Genomic DNA, 19,456 nt, shown 5'->3' with positions numbered 1-19,456 from the left:
AAGGAAGAATTGTACGCTAAGTTTTCAAAGTGTGCATTTTGGTTGGAAGAAGTTCAATTCCTCGGTCACATAGTGAACAAAGAAGGTATTAAGGTGGATCCGGCAAAAATAGAAACTGTTGAAAAGTGGGAAACCCCGAAAACTCCGAAACACATACGCCAGTTTTTAGGACTAGCTGGTTACTACAGAAGGTTCATCCAAGACTTTTCCAGAATAGCAAAACCCTTGACTGCATAAAGGGAAGAAATTTGAATGGAATGATGAACAAGAGAAAGCGTTTCAGTTATTGAAGAAAAAGCTAACTACGGAACCTATATTATCATTGCCTGAAGGGAATGATGATTTTGTGATTTATTGTAACGCATCAAAGCAAGGTCTCGGTTGTGTATTAATGCAACGAACGAAGGTGATTGCTTATGCGTCTAAACAATTGAAGATTCACGAACAAAATTATACCGTTATGGTAGCTGCCTCATAACGGTATGTTCGTGAACAAAATTATACCATTATACCATTATACCGTAACAAAATTATACCATTATACCGTTTTGTTCGTGAATCTTCAATTGTTTAGACGCATAAGCAATCACCTTCGTTCGTTGCATTAATACACAACCGAGACCTTGCTTTGATGCGTTACAATAAATCACAAAATCATCATTCCCTTCAGGCAATGATAATATAGGTTCCGTAGTTAGCTTTTTCTTCAATAACTGAAACGCTTTCTCTTGTTCATCATTCCATTCAAATTTCTTCCCTTTATGCGTTAATGCAGTCAAGGGTTTTGCTATTCTGGAAAAGTCTTGGATGAACCTTCTGTAGTAACCAGCTAGTCCTAAAAACTGGCGTATGTGTTTCGGAGTTTTCGGGGTTTCCCACTTTTCAACAGTTTCTATCTTTGCCGGATCCACCTTAATACCTTCTTTGTTCACTATGTGACCGAGGAATTGAACTTCTTCCAACCAAAATGCACACTTTGAAAACTTAGCGTACAATTCTTCCTTCCTCAATACTTCTAACACCTTTCTCAAATGTTCACCGTGTTCTTGGTCATTCTTTGAGTAAATAAGTATGTCATCAATAAAAACAATGACAAACTTGTCAAGGTATGGTCCACACACTCGTTTCATAAGGTCCATGAACACAGCTGGTGCATTAGTTAAACCAAATGGCATGACCATAAACTCGTAATGACCGTAACGTGTTCTGAAAGCAGTCTTTGGAATATCATCTTCTTTCACCCGCATTTGATGATACCCGGAACGTAAGTCAATCTTTGAATAAACAGACGAGCCTTGTAGTTGATCAAATAAGTCGTCGATTCTCGGTAGTGGGTAGCGGTTCTTGATGGTAAGTTTGTTCAACTCTCGGTAGTCGATACATAACCAGAATGTACCATCTTTCTTCTTGACAAACAAAACAGGAGCTCCCCACGGTGATGTGCGTGGTCGAATAAAACCACGCTCTAAAAGTTCTTGTAATTGGCTTTGCAGTTCTTTTATCTCGCTGGGTGTGAGTCTGTAAGGAGCACGAGCTATTGGTGCAGCTCTTGGTACAAGATCTATTTGAAATTCAATGGATCGATGTGGGGGTAATCCCGGTAATTCTTTCGGAAATACATCGGGAAATTCTTTTGCGACGGGAATATCATTGATGCTCTTTTCTTCAGTTTGTACTTTCTCAACGTGTGCTAGAACAGCATAGCAACCTTTTCTTATTAGTTTTTGTGCCTTCAAAATACTAATAAGATGTAGCTTCGTGTTGCCCTTTTCTCCGTACACCATTAAGGGTTTTCCTTTTTCTCGTATAATGCGAATTGAATTTTTGTAACAAACGATCTCTGCTTTCACTTCTTTCAACCAGTCCATACTGATTATCACATCAAAACTCCCTAACTCTACTGGTATCAAGTCAATCTTAAATGTTTCGCTAACCAGTTTAATTTCTCGATTCCGACATATATTATCTGCTGAAATTAATTTACCATTTGCTAATTCGAGTAAAAATTTACTATCCAAAGGCGTCAATGGACAACTTAATTTAGCACAAAAATCTCTACTCATATAGCTTCTATCCGCACCCGAATCAAATAAAACGTAAGCAGATTTATTGTCAATAAGAAACGTACCCGTAACAAGCTCCGGGTGTTCCTGTGCCTCTGCCGCATTAATATTGAAAACTCTTCCGCGGCCTTGTCCATTCGTGTTCTCTTGGTTCGGGCAATTTCTAATAATGTGGCCCGGTTTTCCGCATTTATAACAAACTACATTGGCATAACTTGCTCCGACACTACTTGCTCCGCCATTACTCGTTCCGACACCATTTGTTCCTTTCGTTCTATTAACCCCTGGTCCGTAGACCTCACACTTCGCCGCGCTATGACCATTTCTTTTACACTTGTTGCAAAATTTGGTGCAGAACCTCGAGTGATACTTTTCACACCTTTGGCATAGCTGCTTCTGATTGTTGTTGTTGTTGCGGTTATTATTGTTGTTGGGATGATTGTTGTAGTTACTGTTGTTGTTGTTGTTGTTGTTGTTGTTGTTGTTGTTGGGCCGTTTGTTGTAGTTGCGATTGATGTTGCGATTGTTGGGATAATTGTTGCGATTATTATTGTAATTGCTGTTGTTGTTGTATTGGTGATTCTTATCACCGTTTTCCTCCCACTTTCTTTTGACTTGCTTCACATTGGCCTCTTCAGCAGTCTGTTCTTTAATTCTTTCTTCAATCTGGTTCACTAGTTTGTGAGCCATTCTACATGCCTATTGTATGGAGGCGGGCTCGTGTGAACTTATATCTTCTTGGATTATTTCCGGTAATCCTTTCACAAACGCGTCGATCTTCTCTTCCTCATCTTCGAATGCTCCCGGACACAATAGGCACAATTCTGTGAATCGTCTTTCGTACATGGTAATATCAAATCCTTGGGTTCGTAACCCTCTAAGTTCTGTCTTGAGCTTATTGACCTCGGTTCTGGGACGGTACTTCTCGTTCATCAAGTGCTTGAATGCTGACCACGGTAGTGCGTACGCATCGTCTTGTCCCACTTGCTCTAGATAGGTATTCCACCATGTTAACGTAGAACCTGTGAAGGTATGCGTAGCGTACTTTACTTTGTAATCTTCAGTACACTTACTTATGGCAAACACCGATTCGACCTTCTCGGTCCACCGTTTCAATCCGATCGGTCCTTCGGTTCCATCAAATTCCAAAGGTTTGCAGGCAGTGAATTCTTTGTAGGTGCATCCTACACGATTTCCTGTACTGCTAGATCCAAGGTTATTGTTGGTATGTAGCGCAGCCTGTACTGCGGCTATGTTTGAAGCTAGAAAAGTACGGAATTCCTCTTCAATCATATTCACGGTGTGTCGAGTAGTCGGTGCCATTTCCTTCAAAATAGTCAAATGGAACAAGTTAATCATACAGAATATTAAGAGTAGTTAATAGTATTTCGTAGCATAATATGAACTCATTTATAAAAGCTTTTTCTTCATATTAGCGTTTTATAAGTTTAAATTCGGGTAGTACCTACCCGTTAAGTTCATACTTAGTAGCTAATATACAATTCAACTACTACAATTCTATATGAAAAACTGATTGTAATAATATTTCGCGTTCAAACTTTTATACAATATTTTACAAACTTACAATACCGCTTATTTTACATATAGCATGAAATATAGCACACAATAAATTTGATACAAGATGGTTGTGAAGATAATTCTGGCTAGTACACAAGTCGTTCAGCAAAGGCAATAAAGACACGTAATTCATACGTCCAGAAACAAGTCATGCATTCTGGTTTTACTAGGATTACTTTCCATCCTTGGTCTTGTGGAACATAACCGTTATGGCCGTTGATAAGACAGCGTGTTGTAACGTCGTCAAAGGGACGAGGGTTACGTAATGTCCAACAGTCCCGTAACAATCTAAAAACCTCCTTTCTTACCCCAATTACCGACTCCGTCACTTGTGGGACCGTTTTGTTTAATAGTTGTAGCCCGATGTTCTTGTTCTCACTTTGGTGAGAAGCGAACATTAATAATCCGTAAGCATAACATGCTTCTTTATGTTGCATGTTAGCCGCTTTTTCTAAATCACGAAGTCCAATATTCGGATATATTGAGTCAAAATAATTTCTTAACCCATTGCGTAAAATAGCATTTGGGTTCCCCGCAATATATGCGTCAAAGTAAACACATCGTAACTTATGGATTTCCCAATGTGATATCCCCCATCTTTCGAACGAAAGCCTTTTATAAACCAAGCCATTCTTGGAACGTTCTTCGAATGTCTTACAAACTGATCTCGCCTTAAATAGTTGTGCCGAAGAATTCTGACCGACTCTAGACAAGATTTCATCAATCATGTCTCCGGGTAGGTCTCTAAAAAAATTGGGTTGTCTATCCATTTTGTGTTTTTATACTGTAAAATAGACAAGAGTTAGATTCATAAAAAAAATACTTATTAATACAAGCAATTTTTACATATATCATAAAGCATAAGCACACTATATTACATATATTATACCACACGAATACAACTATCTTATTCGGACTCGCTTGTTTCTTCTTCTTCGGTTTTGGTTCGTTTTGCCAAGTTTCTAGGGATATATGATGTTCCCCTAATACGAGCCGTCGTTTTCCACATTGGTTTAGAAAAACCTGGTGGTTTAGAGGTTCCCGGGTCATTGTTACAACTTAAGGACTTCGGGGGTTGACGATACATATAAAGTTCATCGGGGTTGGAATTAGATTTCTCTATTTTTATGCCCTTTCCATTATTATTTTCTTTTGCCTTTTTAAATTCAGTTGGGGTAATTTCTATAACATCATCGGAATTCTCGTCGGAATCTGATTCATCGGAGAATTGGTAATCCTCCCAATATTTTGCTTCCTTGGCGGAAACACCATTGACCATAATTAACCTTGGTCAGTTGGTTGAGGATTTTCTTTTACTTAACCGTTTTATTATTTCCCCCACCGGTTCTATTTCTTCATCCGGTTCCGATTCTTCTTCCGGTTCCGATTCTTCTTCCGGTTCCGACTCTTCTTCCGGTTCCTCTTCGGGAACTTGTGAATCAGTCCACGAATCATTCCAATTTACATTTGACTCTTCATTATTATTAGGTGAGTCAATGGGACTTGTTCTAGAGGTAGACATCTATCACATAATATCAAACGCGTTAATATATCACATAATATTCACATGTTAAAAATATATAGTTTCCAACAAAATTTGTTAAGCAATCATTTTTCAAGTAAACACGGTCGAAGTCCAGACTCACTAATGCATCCTAACAAACTCAATAAGACACACTAATGCAAAATTCTGGTTCTCTAAGACCAACGCTCGGATACCAACTGAAATGTCCCGTTCTTATTGATTAAAAACGTTCCATATTAATTGATTTCGTTGGACCAAATGTCCCGTCAAATGGTCATAAGTCTTTAAAACAACGTTTGACCAAAATATGCCGCATTCATTTCAAAATAGGATATTTCAAGGTTTACAAAGTAGTTCAACGACTAAACATATTATGATGTTTTAAGTACAATTAAAACCTATGCGACACAATTTAAGTTAAGTCAAAAGACGCTCCATGTATGCATGTATACTCGACATCCAAGCAAGTATCAAAATAGAGTGCAGAAGCATGTATCACTTAGCGTTCAAGGACCTGAGAAAACATATAGAAAACTGTCAACGAAAAACGTTGGTGAAATCATAGGTGTATTAGTAAACGTATGTATTTGAACCACAAGATTTAGTATAAGTTGATTATCCAAATCGTTTGCATTCCAATTATCAAGGCTTAACTGAATGTCACCTCTGAATCCATAGTGTTAGAACATACACTATACCGAAAAAATTATATTTCATTCGCTAACGGTAGCGAACCGTCCGAATGAGGGTTCGTCAAACCTGTATGGCCACACAACATAATTACTCGCTTACACCCTACAAGTGTAACTATTGATAATTGAATTGAGGATTTTTGTTCTAACTCGTACGTGGAATGTTTGTTTTCGTACTTGTGATCAATGTATAAAAGTATAAATAGTTTATGTTTTCTCATCCCAAGTATAAGTATAAAAGAGTAAAAGTGGGACTATGATCTCACCTTGAGTGCACGAGAATAAATATACTTCACAAAGTTAACGTGTGCAAGAAACGAATGCTAGTCTTGACCTAAACAAAGAGGTTGTATTAATAACGGTAAACACGGTCGGTCAAAGTGTTCAATTAGTCCTATGGCTCATTACGACTCGATTAATATAGCATGTGAGTCAAATTGTGAAGTTTCATGTAAGATACAAGTATAAAAGCACGTTAGTGAAATGTCCCGTTCTTATTGATTAAAAACGTTCCATATTAATTGATTTCGTTGCGAGGTTTTGACCTCTATATGAGACGTTTTTCAAAGACTGCATTCATTTTAAAACAAACCATAACCTTTATTTCATCAATAAAGGTTTAAAAAGCTTTACGTAGATTATCAAATAATGATAATCTAAAATATCCTGTTTACACACGACCATTACATAATGGTTTACAATACAAATATGTTACAATAAAATAAGTTTCTTGAATGCAGTTTTTACACAATATCATACAAGCATGGACTCCAAATCTCGTCCTTATTTAAGTATGCGACAACGAAAGCTCTTAATAATCACCTGAGAATAAACATGCTTAAAACGTCAACAAAAATGTTGGTGAGTTATAGGTTTAACCTATATATATCAAATCATAATAATAGACCACAAGATTTCATATTTCAATACACATCACATACATAGAGATAAAAATCATTCATATGGTGAACACCTGGTAACCGACATTAACAAGATGCATATATAAGAATATCCCCATCATTCCGGGACACCCTTCGGATATGATATAAATTTCGAAGTACTAAAGCATCCGGTACTTTGGATGGGGTTTGTTAGGCCCAATAGATCTATCTTTAGGATTCGCGTCAATTAGGGTGTATGTTCCCTAATTCTTAGATTACCAGACTTAATAAAAAGGGGCATATTCGATTTCGATAATTCAACCATAGAATGTAGTTTCAAGTACTTGTGTCTATTTTGTAAATCATTTATAAAACCTGCATGTATTCTCATCCCAAAAATATTAGATTTTAAAAGTGGGACTATAACTCACTTTCACAGATTTTTACTTCGTCGGGAAGTAAGACTTGGCCACTGGTTGATTCACGAACCTATAACAATATATACATATATCAAAGTATGTTCAAAATATATTTACAACACTTTTAATATATTTTGATGTTTTAAGTTTATTAAGTCAGCTGTCCTCGTTAGTAACCTACAACTAGTTGTCCACAGTTAGATGTACAGAAATAAATCGATAAATATTATCTTGAATCAATCCACGACCCAGTGTATACGTATCTCAGTATTGATCACAACTCAAACTATATATATTTTGGAATCAACCTCAACCCTGTATAGCTAACTCCAACATTCACATATAGAGTGTCTATGGTTGTTCCGAAATATATATAGATGTGTCGACATGATAGGTCGAAACATTGTATACGTGTCTATGGTATCTCAAGATTACATAATATACAATACAAGTTGATTAAGTTATGGTTGGAATAGATTTGTTACCAATTTTCACGTAGCTAAAATGAGAAAAATTATCCAATCTTGTTTTACCCATAACTTCTTCATTTTAAATCCGTTTTGAGTGAATCAAATTGCTATGGTTTCATATTGAACTCTATTTTATGAATCTAAACATAAAAAGTATAGGTTTATAGTCGGAAAAATAAGTTACAAGTCGTTTTTGTAAAGGTAGTCATTTCAGTCGAAAGAACGACGTCTAGATGACCATTTTAGAAAACATACTTCCACTTTGAGTTTAACCATAATTTTTGGATATAGTTTCATATTCATAATAAAAATCATTTTCTCAGAATAACAACTTTTAAATCAAAGTTTATCATAGTTTTTAATTAACTAACCCAAAACAGCCCGCGGTGTTACTACGACGGCGTAAATCCGGTTTTACGGTGTTTTTCGTGTTTCCAGGTTTTAAATAATTAAGTTAGCATATCATATAGATATAGAACATGTGTTTAGTTGATTTTAAAAGTCAAGTTAGAAGGATTAACTTTTGTTTGCGAACAAGTTTAGAATTAACTAAACTATGTTCTAGTGATTACAAGTTTAAACCTTCGAATAAGATAGCTTTATATGTATGAATCGAATGATGTTATAAACATCATTACTACCTTAAGTTCCTTGGATAAACCTACTGGAAAAGAAAAAAATGGATCTAGCTTCAATGGATCCTTGGATGGCTCGAAGTTCTTGAAGCAGAATCATGACACGAAAACAAGTTCAAGTAAGATCATCACTTGAAATAAGATTGTTATAGTTATAGAAATTGAACCAAAGTTTGAATATGATTATTACCTTGTATTAGAATAATAACTTACTGTAAGAAACAAAGATTTCTTGAGGTTGGATGATCACCTTACAAGATTGGAAGTGAGCTAGCAAACTTGAAAGTATTCTTGATTTTATGTAACTAGAACTTGTAGAATATATGAAGAACACTTAGAACTTGAAGATAGAACTTGAGAGAGATCAATTAGATGAAGAAAATTGAAGATTGAAAGTGTTTGTAGGTGTTTTTGGTCATTGGTGTATGGATTAGATATAAAGGATATGTAATTTTGTTTTCATGTAAATAAGTCATGAATGATTACTCATATTTTTGTAATTTTATGAGATATTTCATGCTAGTTGCCAAATGATGGTTCCCACATGTGTTAGGTGACTCACATGGGCTGCTAAGAGCTGATCATTGGATTGTATATATAAAATATACATACATCTAAAAGCTGTGTATTGTACGAGTACGAATACGGGTGCATACGAGTAGAATTGTTGATGAAACTGAACGAGGATGTAATTGTAAGCATTTTTGTTAAGTAGAAGTATTTTGATAAGTGTATTGAAGTCTTTCAAAAGTGTATAAATACATATTAAAACACTACATGTATATACATTTTAACTGAGTCGTTAAGTCATCGTTAGTCGTTACATGTAAGTGTTGTTTTGAAACCTTTAGGTTAACGATCTTGTTAAATGTTGTTAACCCAATGTTTATAATATCAAATGAGATTTTAAATTATTATATTATCATGATATTATCATGTATGAATATCTCTTAATATGATATATATATATACATTAAATGTCTTTACAACGATAATCGTTACATATATGTCTCGTTTAAAAATCATTAAGTTAGTAGTCTTGTTTTTACATATGTAGTTCATTGTTAATATACTTAATGATATGTTTACTTATCATAGTATCATGTTAACTATATATATATATATCCATATATATGTCATCATATAGTTTTTACAAGTTTTAACGTTCGTGAATCACCGGTCAACTTGGGTGGTCAATTGTCTATATGAAACGTATTTCAATTAATCAAGTCTTAACAAGTTTGATTGCTTAACATGTTGGAAACATTTAATCATGTAAATATCAATCTCAATTAATATATATAAACATGGAAAAGTTCGGGTCACTACAGCTGTGGCCATGGACAATTTCTTTGCCCTCATTACTGGAGAGCAAGCCACCAAGCCACCAGCCATGGCAGAATCTACACAGTGTTTCATTGATCGAATTGCTAATTATCCATTGCCCAGAAATCTTGCTATACCAACAATTGGAGTTTATGATGGCACAACGGATCCGGAAGATTTTCTGACTATGTTTGAAGGTGTTATGAGGTTGCAGCATTAGGAGGATGAAACTGCATGCCATATGTTTCTTATGGTACTGCAGAAAATGGCACGCGAATGGTTTGCTAGTTTGCCACTAAGGAGTATTACCAGTTTTCTTGATTTGAGAGCAAAATTTGTGATGCAATACCAAAATCTCCGGAGCTGTACTCTGACACATCTTGATGCACACGAGATCACAATGCATCATAACGAATCTTTGAGCAATTTTATGAAGCGTTATACACTTGAAGCACAGAAAATTCCTGATTGTCCAGAATCACAGCTTGTATCTGGTTTCATTTTCTGTCTGGACCAGCGGCGGTTTAGTGCACTTGTTCATGCATTACGGTATGACTTGCCAAAAACATTTCATCAGGCGTTGGAGGTTGCACAGAGGCATGTTCGAGCTGGTGAGTGTGGGTTGAACAAGTTTGATACTGGCAGCAGTAGCAAGCCGCACAACGGGGGGCGGTATTTTGACAGAAATCAGAGAAGGAATGACAATTCATATGGAGGATGGAGAGGAAACAATTACCCTAATGATTTTCATCACAACAGAAGGCCAATAGAAAGGCACCCGTTGATAATGGCGCTTACCAAAATTCCGAAAGAGATCCTCTTCACTGAACCAATTCGTCCACTTTCAATGCTCCAGCACCTATGGAGGAAAGGGAGGGTCCAAAGAGTGAGTTGTGGTACGATTTCCATGAAGCTTGGGGCCATGATACGGACAATTGTAAATCTTTGATGAGAGAAATTATAGCGAAAATCAAGGCAGGAGAACTGAATCATTTGTTGCCTGGCAAACAGTACAGGAGGAATGATCCTCGCAGGAAATTTGCATGGCAAAGGAATGATGGTAACAGAGGACGCCGTGGAGAGAACAGAAGAGAGCAGCATGGTGGAAGAGATAATCGGAACCAACCGCAGCACGGAGACCTGGTCACAGAGCGTGAGCCAACTCCAGAAGTTGAAACCAGGATGGTTTGGATCAACGACAGTCATTATGAAGAAGGAGAATCATCAAACAGCAATTTGGACAGCTGGAGATATGCTCCAATTATCTTTCAGCTAATTCAGAATTTGGCGTTGTCTGTCCAACCAATGATCATTTCAGCAGAGATAGCAAATAAGTTTGTCAACTGTATCTACACAGATACGGGAAGTGAAGCTGACATCCTTTACTGGCATTGCTTGAAGACTTTTCCAAGGCATGTGCAGGGCAGAGCTAGGCGAACGAGGTTGAAAGTTTCTGGATTAACGGGAGCACCGATAAATGCCATGGGGCAGATTCGTTTGGAAGTTGTTATGGGCACATTCCCATTGTTGAGAACAGAAACAATCGATTTCACAATCATAGAAGGCAATTCTCGATTTAATGTCCTTTTTGGAAGGGCAGCGTTGGCTAAATTCGGAGCGATAACATCGACAGCTCATGCAGAGATCAGGTTCCCAACTCCTAACGGAGTAGCCGCCATACATTCACAGTATGTGGCACCGGCTAGGGAGAGATCTACATTTGTGAACTTACCAGAAGGAAACGTAAACCGGAGAAAGCATGATCGGTTGTTTGGTGATGATGAGGTTCAGGAGTTTTTCATTCCATAATCAAGTGTGTAGGCCGGATAGCGCTGGGCGCTCGGCGTGTGAAGAAGCAAATCTCAGCATGTTATCAAGAACAAAAGTTTATTATCAGAGAAGTTTTTTAGCATTTTTATGAAGACATTGTCTTTTACCATCATTGTATTCATGCCAAAATACACATGTTTGGCATTTGAAGAACATATTTTCGCATTATATGAAGAGCAACGTTTATCAATATACTGTGAACCATTGTGGTTATTTTACAGTGCATATGTTAGCAATTGCATACATTAAACATTCATGGCGTACTAATTAGGCTTGATCCACCTAAATTCGTCATCAATCGTTTATGTACTGCACAGTACCGAACAATAAATTTTATATTTTTCTTAAACAAAGTGCTGCCCGTGACAAATGTAAAACATTACATTTATAACCTGCCCACAGAAGGAGTGTATTTTTAAAATACCTCCGGTGGCGAAAGCTTTTGTGCTGGCCAGCAAAAGGCACAAGGGATCGGCTAGAAAACGTTTAAAGTTTTACTAGAACGCACCGAGGCATGATACAAAACTCAGATACTTGTCATGACAAACATTATAAAAAACTTACTTCACAGAACGAAGTTCTATATTTTATATATAAAGGCAAAAATATTTAGCAATTCTTCCTCATATACTTTATGACGGAAGGCGTATGACGGACAAGTCACTAACTCATAACTAATATTTATGTAATATTTCAAAAAATTCTTCCTCATATACTTTATGACGGAAAGCGTATGAAGGAAAGATTATTTTGTAATCACTCTTCAAAAATACTTCATAATTATTATTCCTCATTAATTTGATGACGAATGCATATAACAAAATATGAATATCTTATAGCATGATTAAAAACATAATGTTTACAAAGTGAATTTTTTAAGTGTTGCTCATTCAGCTGAACTTAACACTGCAAAACGTCCAAAACCGAATTACCTTAAATAATTATCACAGTGCTTCGCTCAGTTTTACAGTGTACAATTGTACATAGCAAATTTATTATATGCTTCAGTGCATCACAGATTTATTCTAAGCATGAAACAACAAAATAATTGAAACAAGTATGTAAGGAGATAGGCTCATTGAAGGCAATGCATATTTATGGAATTCAAAGTTGTCAATGTTTATTACAAACGTCTGCTCATGAAGTGGTTACAAGTTTATGAAAATTGAATATTAAGTACATCCTGAGCAGATGACTCTTCTCTGTTACATACTTCATCGTAAACATCTATCTTCAGATTAATCAATCTGTCTCAGGCTTCTTCAACCTTCTCTAGGGTTCCAAGAGGCATCAGATTTGTAATAGCAGCAGGGAGAGACATGTTTGGAGCAAGGCGTCTGGTCAGTTTATCTGTTACATCAGCAATAGCATGGGTGCGTATAGCATCAACGTAATCATTGTAGGGATTCCCCACAAGAGTTGATCCAAGCACCTTCGCTATCACACCTGGTATCCCCTTCTTAAGCTCAGCAAAATTACCCTCGCCTTCCTCCGCCCTCCGGAGAAGCTAAGCAGATTTTTCCCTCTCTGCACTCAGCTGCTTCTCCAGCTCGCTTACTTTCACCTGCTCCTCTTCAAGTCTTTTCTTCTCAGCATCCCTTTCCCCTTGCAGAACAACAGCGACATCTTGAGCACCTTTTAGCTCAACTTCTCTAGCCTTTATTATTTTCTGAGCATCACTCAAGGCACGCTCAGCATCAGCAGCTCTCTTACGAGCATTTGCACCTTCAGTTATATCTTTACGGGCTATAGCAAGAATAGACTCCTGATGCTTCTGCAGTTGCAGCACAGAGTCCAGATGATTGGTTAGCAGTACATGAGCTGCCATAGTTGATTCCCTGAGTTGATCAGAGCGGAGAGCGGTGAATTGGGGTTTTAGCTCAGGAATAACATAACCCTGTACAAGAAAAAAAAATATGAGTAATTTCAGGCAACTCACGTCAATAAATTACAAGCATATACATGCAGATGGTCTTATCATTCATACCTGAAGAAGAGTTGCAAATTCTTTATCCTTAGTAGCAGGGTTTGCAATGATGGCCTGCAATGCCCTCACATGAGCTGGAAGAGTTGGCTCTTGAACATTGGAGGATGTGATAGCTGGGCTAGTGATATTAGGAGGAGGAGAATGATAAGCAGAGTTGCCTTCCGACCTATCTTCATGAAATTCAGATTCCTCGAATGGAGTAAAGTTTGGATCAGGAGTTTTCAGGCCCTTCTCTCCTTCACTTTCAAGATTTTCCTCCGGCACCCGTTCACCGCCCTCAGTAGCCTTCCCTTGGCTATCATCAGATTCTGCTAAAATCACTAACAAAAACAAATTAGCATTATGAATAAATATAACAGTTAAAAAAAATGTGTGTGCGAGCAGAATGGGCATACTTCTTCTGCGTTTCTGCTTTTTGCCCTCCTCTGTACTCTTCGCCCTTTTAGAGCCTATGCTCTTCTTTCTTGTCTTTTGGGTTGGAGGAGGAGTGGGGTTAGTTTCACCTATGATGTCAACTGAACCTGATGTTTGTTGATCGGCGGTGGTGGTATCATCCGCTGTCCGTTCAGTGTCTGTTTGTTCAGACCCGGACTCACTATCAGAGCAGCTAACAATTACTCCTTCACCCTTTTCAGCAGCAATAGCATCAGCAGCAGCTTTAGCATCAGCTGTAGCTCTCTCTGCCTCTAGCTCTTCAGCAGTTTTGTCACGAGAAGTGACCTCCACGTCATCATCAAGATCAACGGATAAGAGAGCAGAACGAACCTGCATCACAGAGTTGGCTGCAAAAACATAAACAGCAATATAAGCAAATGTGACAAGCAATAGGCATGCATTTATATACAGTAGGATGATCATATCCCATCCTACCCTGGTTTTTCTCACGGAGTACTGGCACAGAATTGCTCGGCCATTCTTGACTCACTTTGCACAGCACAAGAATTCCCTCATACCTTTCGTATGATTTGGGCGGAAGGCGGAGCTCTTTCAAGCTATTTACTATCCGCTGCTCTGCGGGAGAAATTTTAACACCCTTTCCCACACCAGCATCAATAGCACCCCATTCCCGGACAATGGAGTATTCCTCCGGAATAACAGTCTCATCAACAAAGAAAAATGGACTTTTCCAGTCCTTCAAATTTGAAACTCTATTCGTACCAACAAAATGATTATTTTTCTTACTATCAATAGTAAGCCAGCAGTCACTAATTGTGCGAATTCTAAACAAAGAGATAAAAACTTTAATGCGAGGCTTTATATTAATAGCATTGCAGTACATTTCAAAAAGGATGATTTTTTGAAGGCCATGGGGATGCATCTGACTAAGACAGGCCTTATAATATCTAAGAAGGCGAAGAAGAAAGTTAGTAAGGGGAACACGGAGGTTGCCGTGGGTAATTTGTAAAGCGTATAAAGTAATTTTCCCCTCGGGAGGGTTGTCAGCAGTTTGTCTGTTGGTGGGAAGAACAGGGTTGTATTGATTGAGATGGCGGAAGGAAATCTTTAAGCCATCTAAATATTCACTTGTCAATGATGAAGCCATCGTGCTAACTTCTGGAATGTCAGCGGTATTTAACGAAGAAGGCTTTGCATGTTCTTGGCCAGTACTTGGAGTAGAAGCCATGATAATACAGTAAAAGATACTAACAAGAAGAAAATAGCAGTAAGAAGGAGTGTACTGACCTTGGAAAACGGTAAACCTTAAAAAGTTGAAGATTGAAGAAGGTGATGAAGATTTGGGGGAGAAATGTGCTTTTTAGATCATGGCAAAAGTAAAAAAGTGATGGTAAAAGGGTTATGACGGTTTTTATAGGGGTTCATCGGTGCAATTTTTATGGCCATGATTGAGACACGTGTATGGGTGAGTTTAAATGTAGGGTACGAAATAACACTTTTTACAGCTGGAGGCGCGTGGAGGATCTCAGCCGTAAAAAATTAATCATAACAGCGTCAGTAAAATTCGTCTGCATTTAATGCCTAAAATGTTATCCCCGATGCAAGTGGGCAATGAACAGGCTGGTTTGGCATGCGTTATTAAAAGTTTAACAACTTAATCATTTTTCAAATGCTTAAGTCATTAAACTGGGGGACTGAATGGTGTATCCTATCGTATACACACATAAAAGGCATAATTGTTGCATAAAAGTAGCATCAGGAAGGCTGGAAACAACAGTTTTGTGGAGTTGTCCGTCCAGCGTTCTCCGCTGTACAGGCTGCTCCGTCATGCGTAAGCCCTGAAGGCCGCCTAGCGCGTAAGCCCTGGCCGGAGAACGCCACCTTCAGCATAAATTTCGGATCACGAATAACAGAACGTATCATCATCTGACACGTGTCCCCGAACAATCTGGTGGATCTGACACTATAAATAGACCCCTTGGGTCGTCATTTCACACAGTTCAGACATTCTGATAATTTTGAGAGCTGAGACTTCACCTCTCTCTTTCTCTCTCTACTTTCTCTCACTAGAAGTCATCCGGCTAGCACTTTTACGCTCTACGGACGACAGATTGATTAAGCCACCCCACAAGTTTCTACACTTGTGAACCGGGTCTGCAGGGATTATTTCCCAAGGATAAAAATCAATCGGCAACACTCCGCCCTCCTAAAGCTAGATTACTTCTAGTACCTTGTTGACACACTAAGCCTTACCTCATAAGAAAATAGGTGTTAACAGCGTGTTAGCCAGTATGGATATGATCCTACGCGATTATATAGGGCGATGTGCAGCTATGCGCATCATTAACATACACAATTTATTTGTACAATACCAAGCCCACCCTCTACAACAAATAGCTGCACCTCAACTAATTGAATATACAACCTTTTATGCATAAATATAAGTTTTAAAGATAGATCTTTAGAACTGTCAATAGAAAAGTTTATGACAAAATGGCAATAATGTTTTAGAGGATCCTAGTTTCCAATCAATGTTGATTGAATTTATCAGTAATGGCAATGGATTCGAAGCCTGTAGGTGTATATGTATCAAAACGTATTCTGTGAGGATCACCACCCTTTATTCTTTATTGTAATTGTACACTATATAGGCATATGAAATTTTCAAGAAGGGTAAGACTCAATGACCTTACTAAGTAGTAGTAGACAAAATAATGATGATATTCACGTATATTAAATACAATGCATTTCTGTAAATTACAAACTTAATATATGTCTTAAATAAACAAATAATTAAGATTATACAAGTATCAAAAACACGGTTGACCGGCCACGCAAGAGAGTACGCCAGCGCAACTAGTGAGTTGTGGAACGCTGGATCCTGGTTCAGCTGGAATCATGCCTTGTTGTTGTTCTGGTGTTAGTGTAGGATCAGACCCTGAAGCAACAAAAAAGGCTCCATTTTCAAACACATCATTTGAATCTGTTCTCCAATTCCAATTCTTCCATTCTTGTTCTGAAGCAGTAGTACTCCTTTGTGTCACCTTCAAAATATATATTCAAATTAATTAATATATTAATATTAATATTAATATTAATATATCTTATTAAATTAAAACCTAGAGTTACTAGCTAGTCTGTATCAGTCAACATGTTGCATATACTTACAATATGTGTACGTAATAAAAATTTTATAACGAAATAATGTCTAAGTAATTACTCCGTATCATTCAAAACAAGATCAAATATTCGAATATATAGTTGGTACCGCATACCCGTTTGGTAAATTTGTTATCAGAAGCCAAGAATTTGTTGCCTTGGCTGAGGATAGTAGGGTTTGCGCTACCACCAATTGCATACATTCCCCATTTGTTGTAATCGTTGTTGACAATTTGGAAAAATCCAAATCGACATCGGGGCATTCTTTGGACGCATCCTTCATCAAACCTGTTGTATGCAACCGTCACTCGCATTTTCTTATCTTCACTGTGGCTATCGTCTGCCCCCAACAATAGGACCTGTTTAAGTATTATATATATACACCACTCATTAATTAATATTTCAAGATAGATACATGGGATATGATATGATATGATATGATAGTTAGTACTCCATCTTTTTTAAATTTTTGAACGTACCTATTGAATTTGTGTTGTTTGCCCGATAAATAAACAATTTTGCGCACAAATAGTATTTAATTAAGCAGGAGACATAAGCTAGCTAGGTAAATGATTCTTACTTTATCGTGATTGTAGAACCTGCAGTTGGAAATGGTTACATATGTGCTACCAACAGTAACATCAAGGAGCCCATCTGGACCTTTACTCATACTGCAATGATCAATCCATACTTTTGATGAGCTTTTAACAGCGATAGCATCACCATCGCAGCCTGATTTTCCAGAAAACCCCTGTGTAACCTTAACATCATGTATGTTGAGGTTGTGAATAATGATATTGCTGACAGTATGAATGGTGAAACCGCCACCACCAGTGATCTCAACTTTTGCACCTCTTCCATCAATTGTCTTGTCGCTCGTAAAATGAAGTGAATGTTTCAAGTTGATTACCATATCTCTCTCAAAGATAATCCACAAAGGTTTAGGTTGGCATACGGCCCACCGGAGAGTACCTTCCTTTGGATTGTTAGCGTTGTCGTCTGAATCACACGTAACGGTGTATATATCCCCAGCCGCACCACCAGTAGTTCCCTTTGCAAAACCTATGACACAATCGGCTAATGCTTTTCGGTTATCAGCCCAATCGGCTTTGCATCTCCAGCACTTGTCTATTGTATTTTTTGTTTCACATTCGTGTAGGTTCCTCCTTGTTAAATTTTTTTCAGTTATAGACCTATGACAATTACCATGTCGATCGCACGTTAATCTTACTACAATAACATCCCATGGCCATTTAGTTACATATATTATGTGTAAAAAACAACAAATCATTTTTTTCTCATAATATTTATCAAATAATTTATTTTTTCAAATTTATGTTGTACTTGAGGATGTTTTATTTTTAACTTTCCACATTTCTTAGATATTGCAATAATTGTCTTAGGATAATTGTCTGCGATTATACATGGTCGAAAGTGTTGCAGTACGTAATGAAAAAACAAAACTCTCGCTTCGACATCTCCTGCGTACTTTCCAGAAAACAATTCAGGGTTATATGCGGTATTGTCTTGTTTAGAACGTTCACCACCGTGGTCCACAGCATCTGCAATCGTATTATCATCATCAGGTGCCCGAGCTGAAGTAGATGGCTCCACAATAGCAAAGGTCAATGTAAAAAGAACAAAAAGATGAATATTCCTCATTGTAGGACTTTAATCGGGGATCGGTAAATGATTCAGTATCGTGCTAAAGATAAACAAGAAAATGTTGATTGTATATATACTGAATTACATATTTAGTAATAAGTTGTTTACCAATGTTACTATTTTTGCATCAAATGCTCGGAGCCAATAGAAGATACTGGGGCCAAGATTTTGAAGGAAAGAAAACTCAATCATCACTTTTCATTATGAGTCTATTATTAGTACTTTATAGATAGAATGCGAGACAGAGAGTATTTGTAGAAGGAAATTATCCTCTATAGGTAAAAAAGTTATATTATATTATATTATATTATACTATTTGCTAATTCTCATGAGGTTTCTACTGTTCACAAGGGTATTCCGGTCATTATACTCATGAGATTTCTACTGTTCACAAGGGTATTCCGGTCATTTCACCCTCTTTATTTACTGAATGGCAGCAGTGTAATTAACGCCAAAAAATAGGGCAACTTGCCAACCCACAAACCAACATTAATTAGTTTACCACCACCATCAGGCACGCCACCATCACCCACCTTCCACCGTCACCATCATCCATTGTCCGCCACCATCAATATCAAACACCGCCAAGGCACCAACCAAAAGTGTAATCTACCTCCGTCCACCCCCACCACTACGACCATCAATTTACGATCACCACCACCATCGACCTTCATTCATACACCATCATCACTATTCACTAACCTGCGTCAACCACCACCTTCCATCAACCTTCGAACACCACCAATTAAAGGGTGCGATTTGAGAAGAAAAAAAAGAAAGTGAATTCTTCGTGGTTTTATTTAACATTGGATGGTATGGTGAATCTATTT

At 37.5% G+C, this 19,456-nt stretch overlaps 1 protein-coding gene across 1 annotated transcript; it reads right to left on the bottom strand.

The window, feature by feature from the left end:
• Positions 1-12,671: 12,671 nt before the first annotated feature.
• LOC139859858 (pectate lyase 1-like) lies at positions 12,672-18,623 on the bottom strand. The gene is made up of 7 exons (XM_071848625.1): positions 18,386-18,623; positions 17,542-18,191; positions 17,078-17,320; positions 16,623-16,846; positions 16,175-16,269; positions 13,910-14,188; positions 12,672-12,769 (listed from the first exon to the last, which is right to left on the bottom strand). Exons 1-7 carry the CDS (start codon positions 18,621-18,623, stop codon positions 12,672-12,674), a joined length of 1,827 nt encoding a protein of 608 aa, XP_071704726.1.
• Between the last annotated feature and the right edge of the window lie 833 nt (positions 18,624-19,456).

This window comes from Rutidosis leptorrhynchoides, chromosome 7, assembly GCF_046630445.1.
Source record: "Rutidosis leptorrhynchoides isolate AG116_Rl617_1_P2 chromosome 7, CSIRO_AGI_Rlap_v1, whole genome shotgun sequence".
NCBI classification, from domain to species: Eukaryota; Viridiplantae; Streptophyta; class Magnoliopsida; order Asterales; family Asteraceae; genus Rutidosis; species Rutidosis leptorrhynchoides.
This window is presented reverse-complemented; position numbering and strand designations above follow the sequence as displayed.

Bases quoted from the DNA above. Each gene is read 5' to 3' on its own strand.
- LOC139859858 (XM_071848625.1), bottom strand. From the start codon at position 18,623: ATGAGGAATATTCATCTTTTTGTTCTTTTTACATTGACCTTTGCTATT. The intron at 17,321-17,541 runs GTAAGAATCATT...ATACTTAAACAG, and splicing joins GGTTCTACAATCACGATAAA to GTCCTATTGTTGGGGGCAGA. The intron at 14,189-16,174 runs GTATTGTACAAA...ATGTTTTTGCAG, and splicing joins TGTTGTAGAGGGTGGGCTTG to CCAACTCTGTGATGCAGGTT.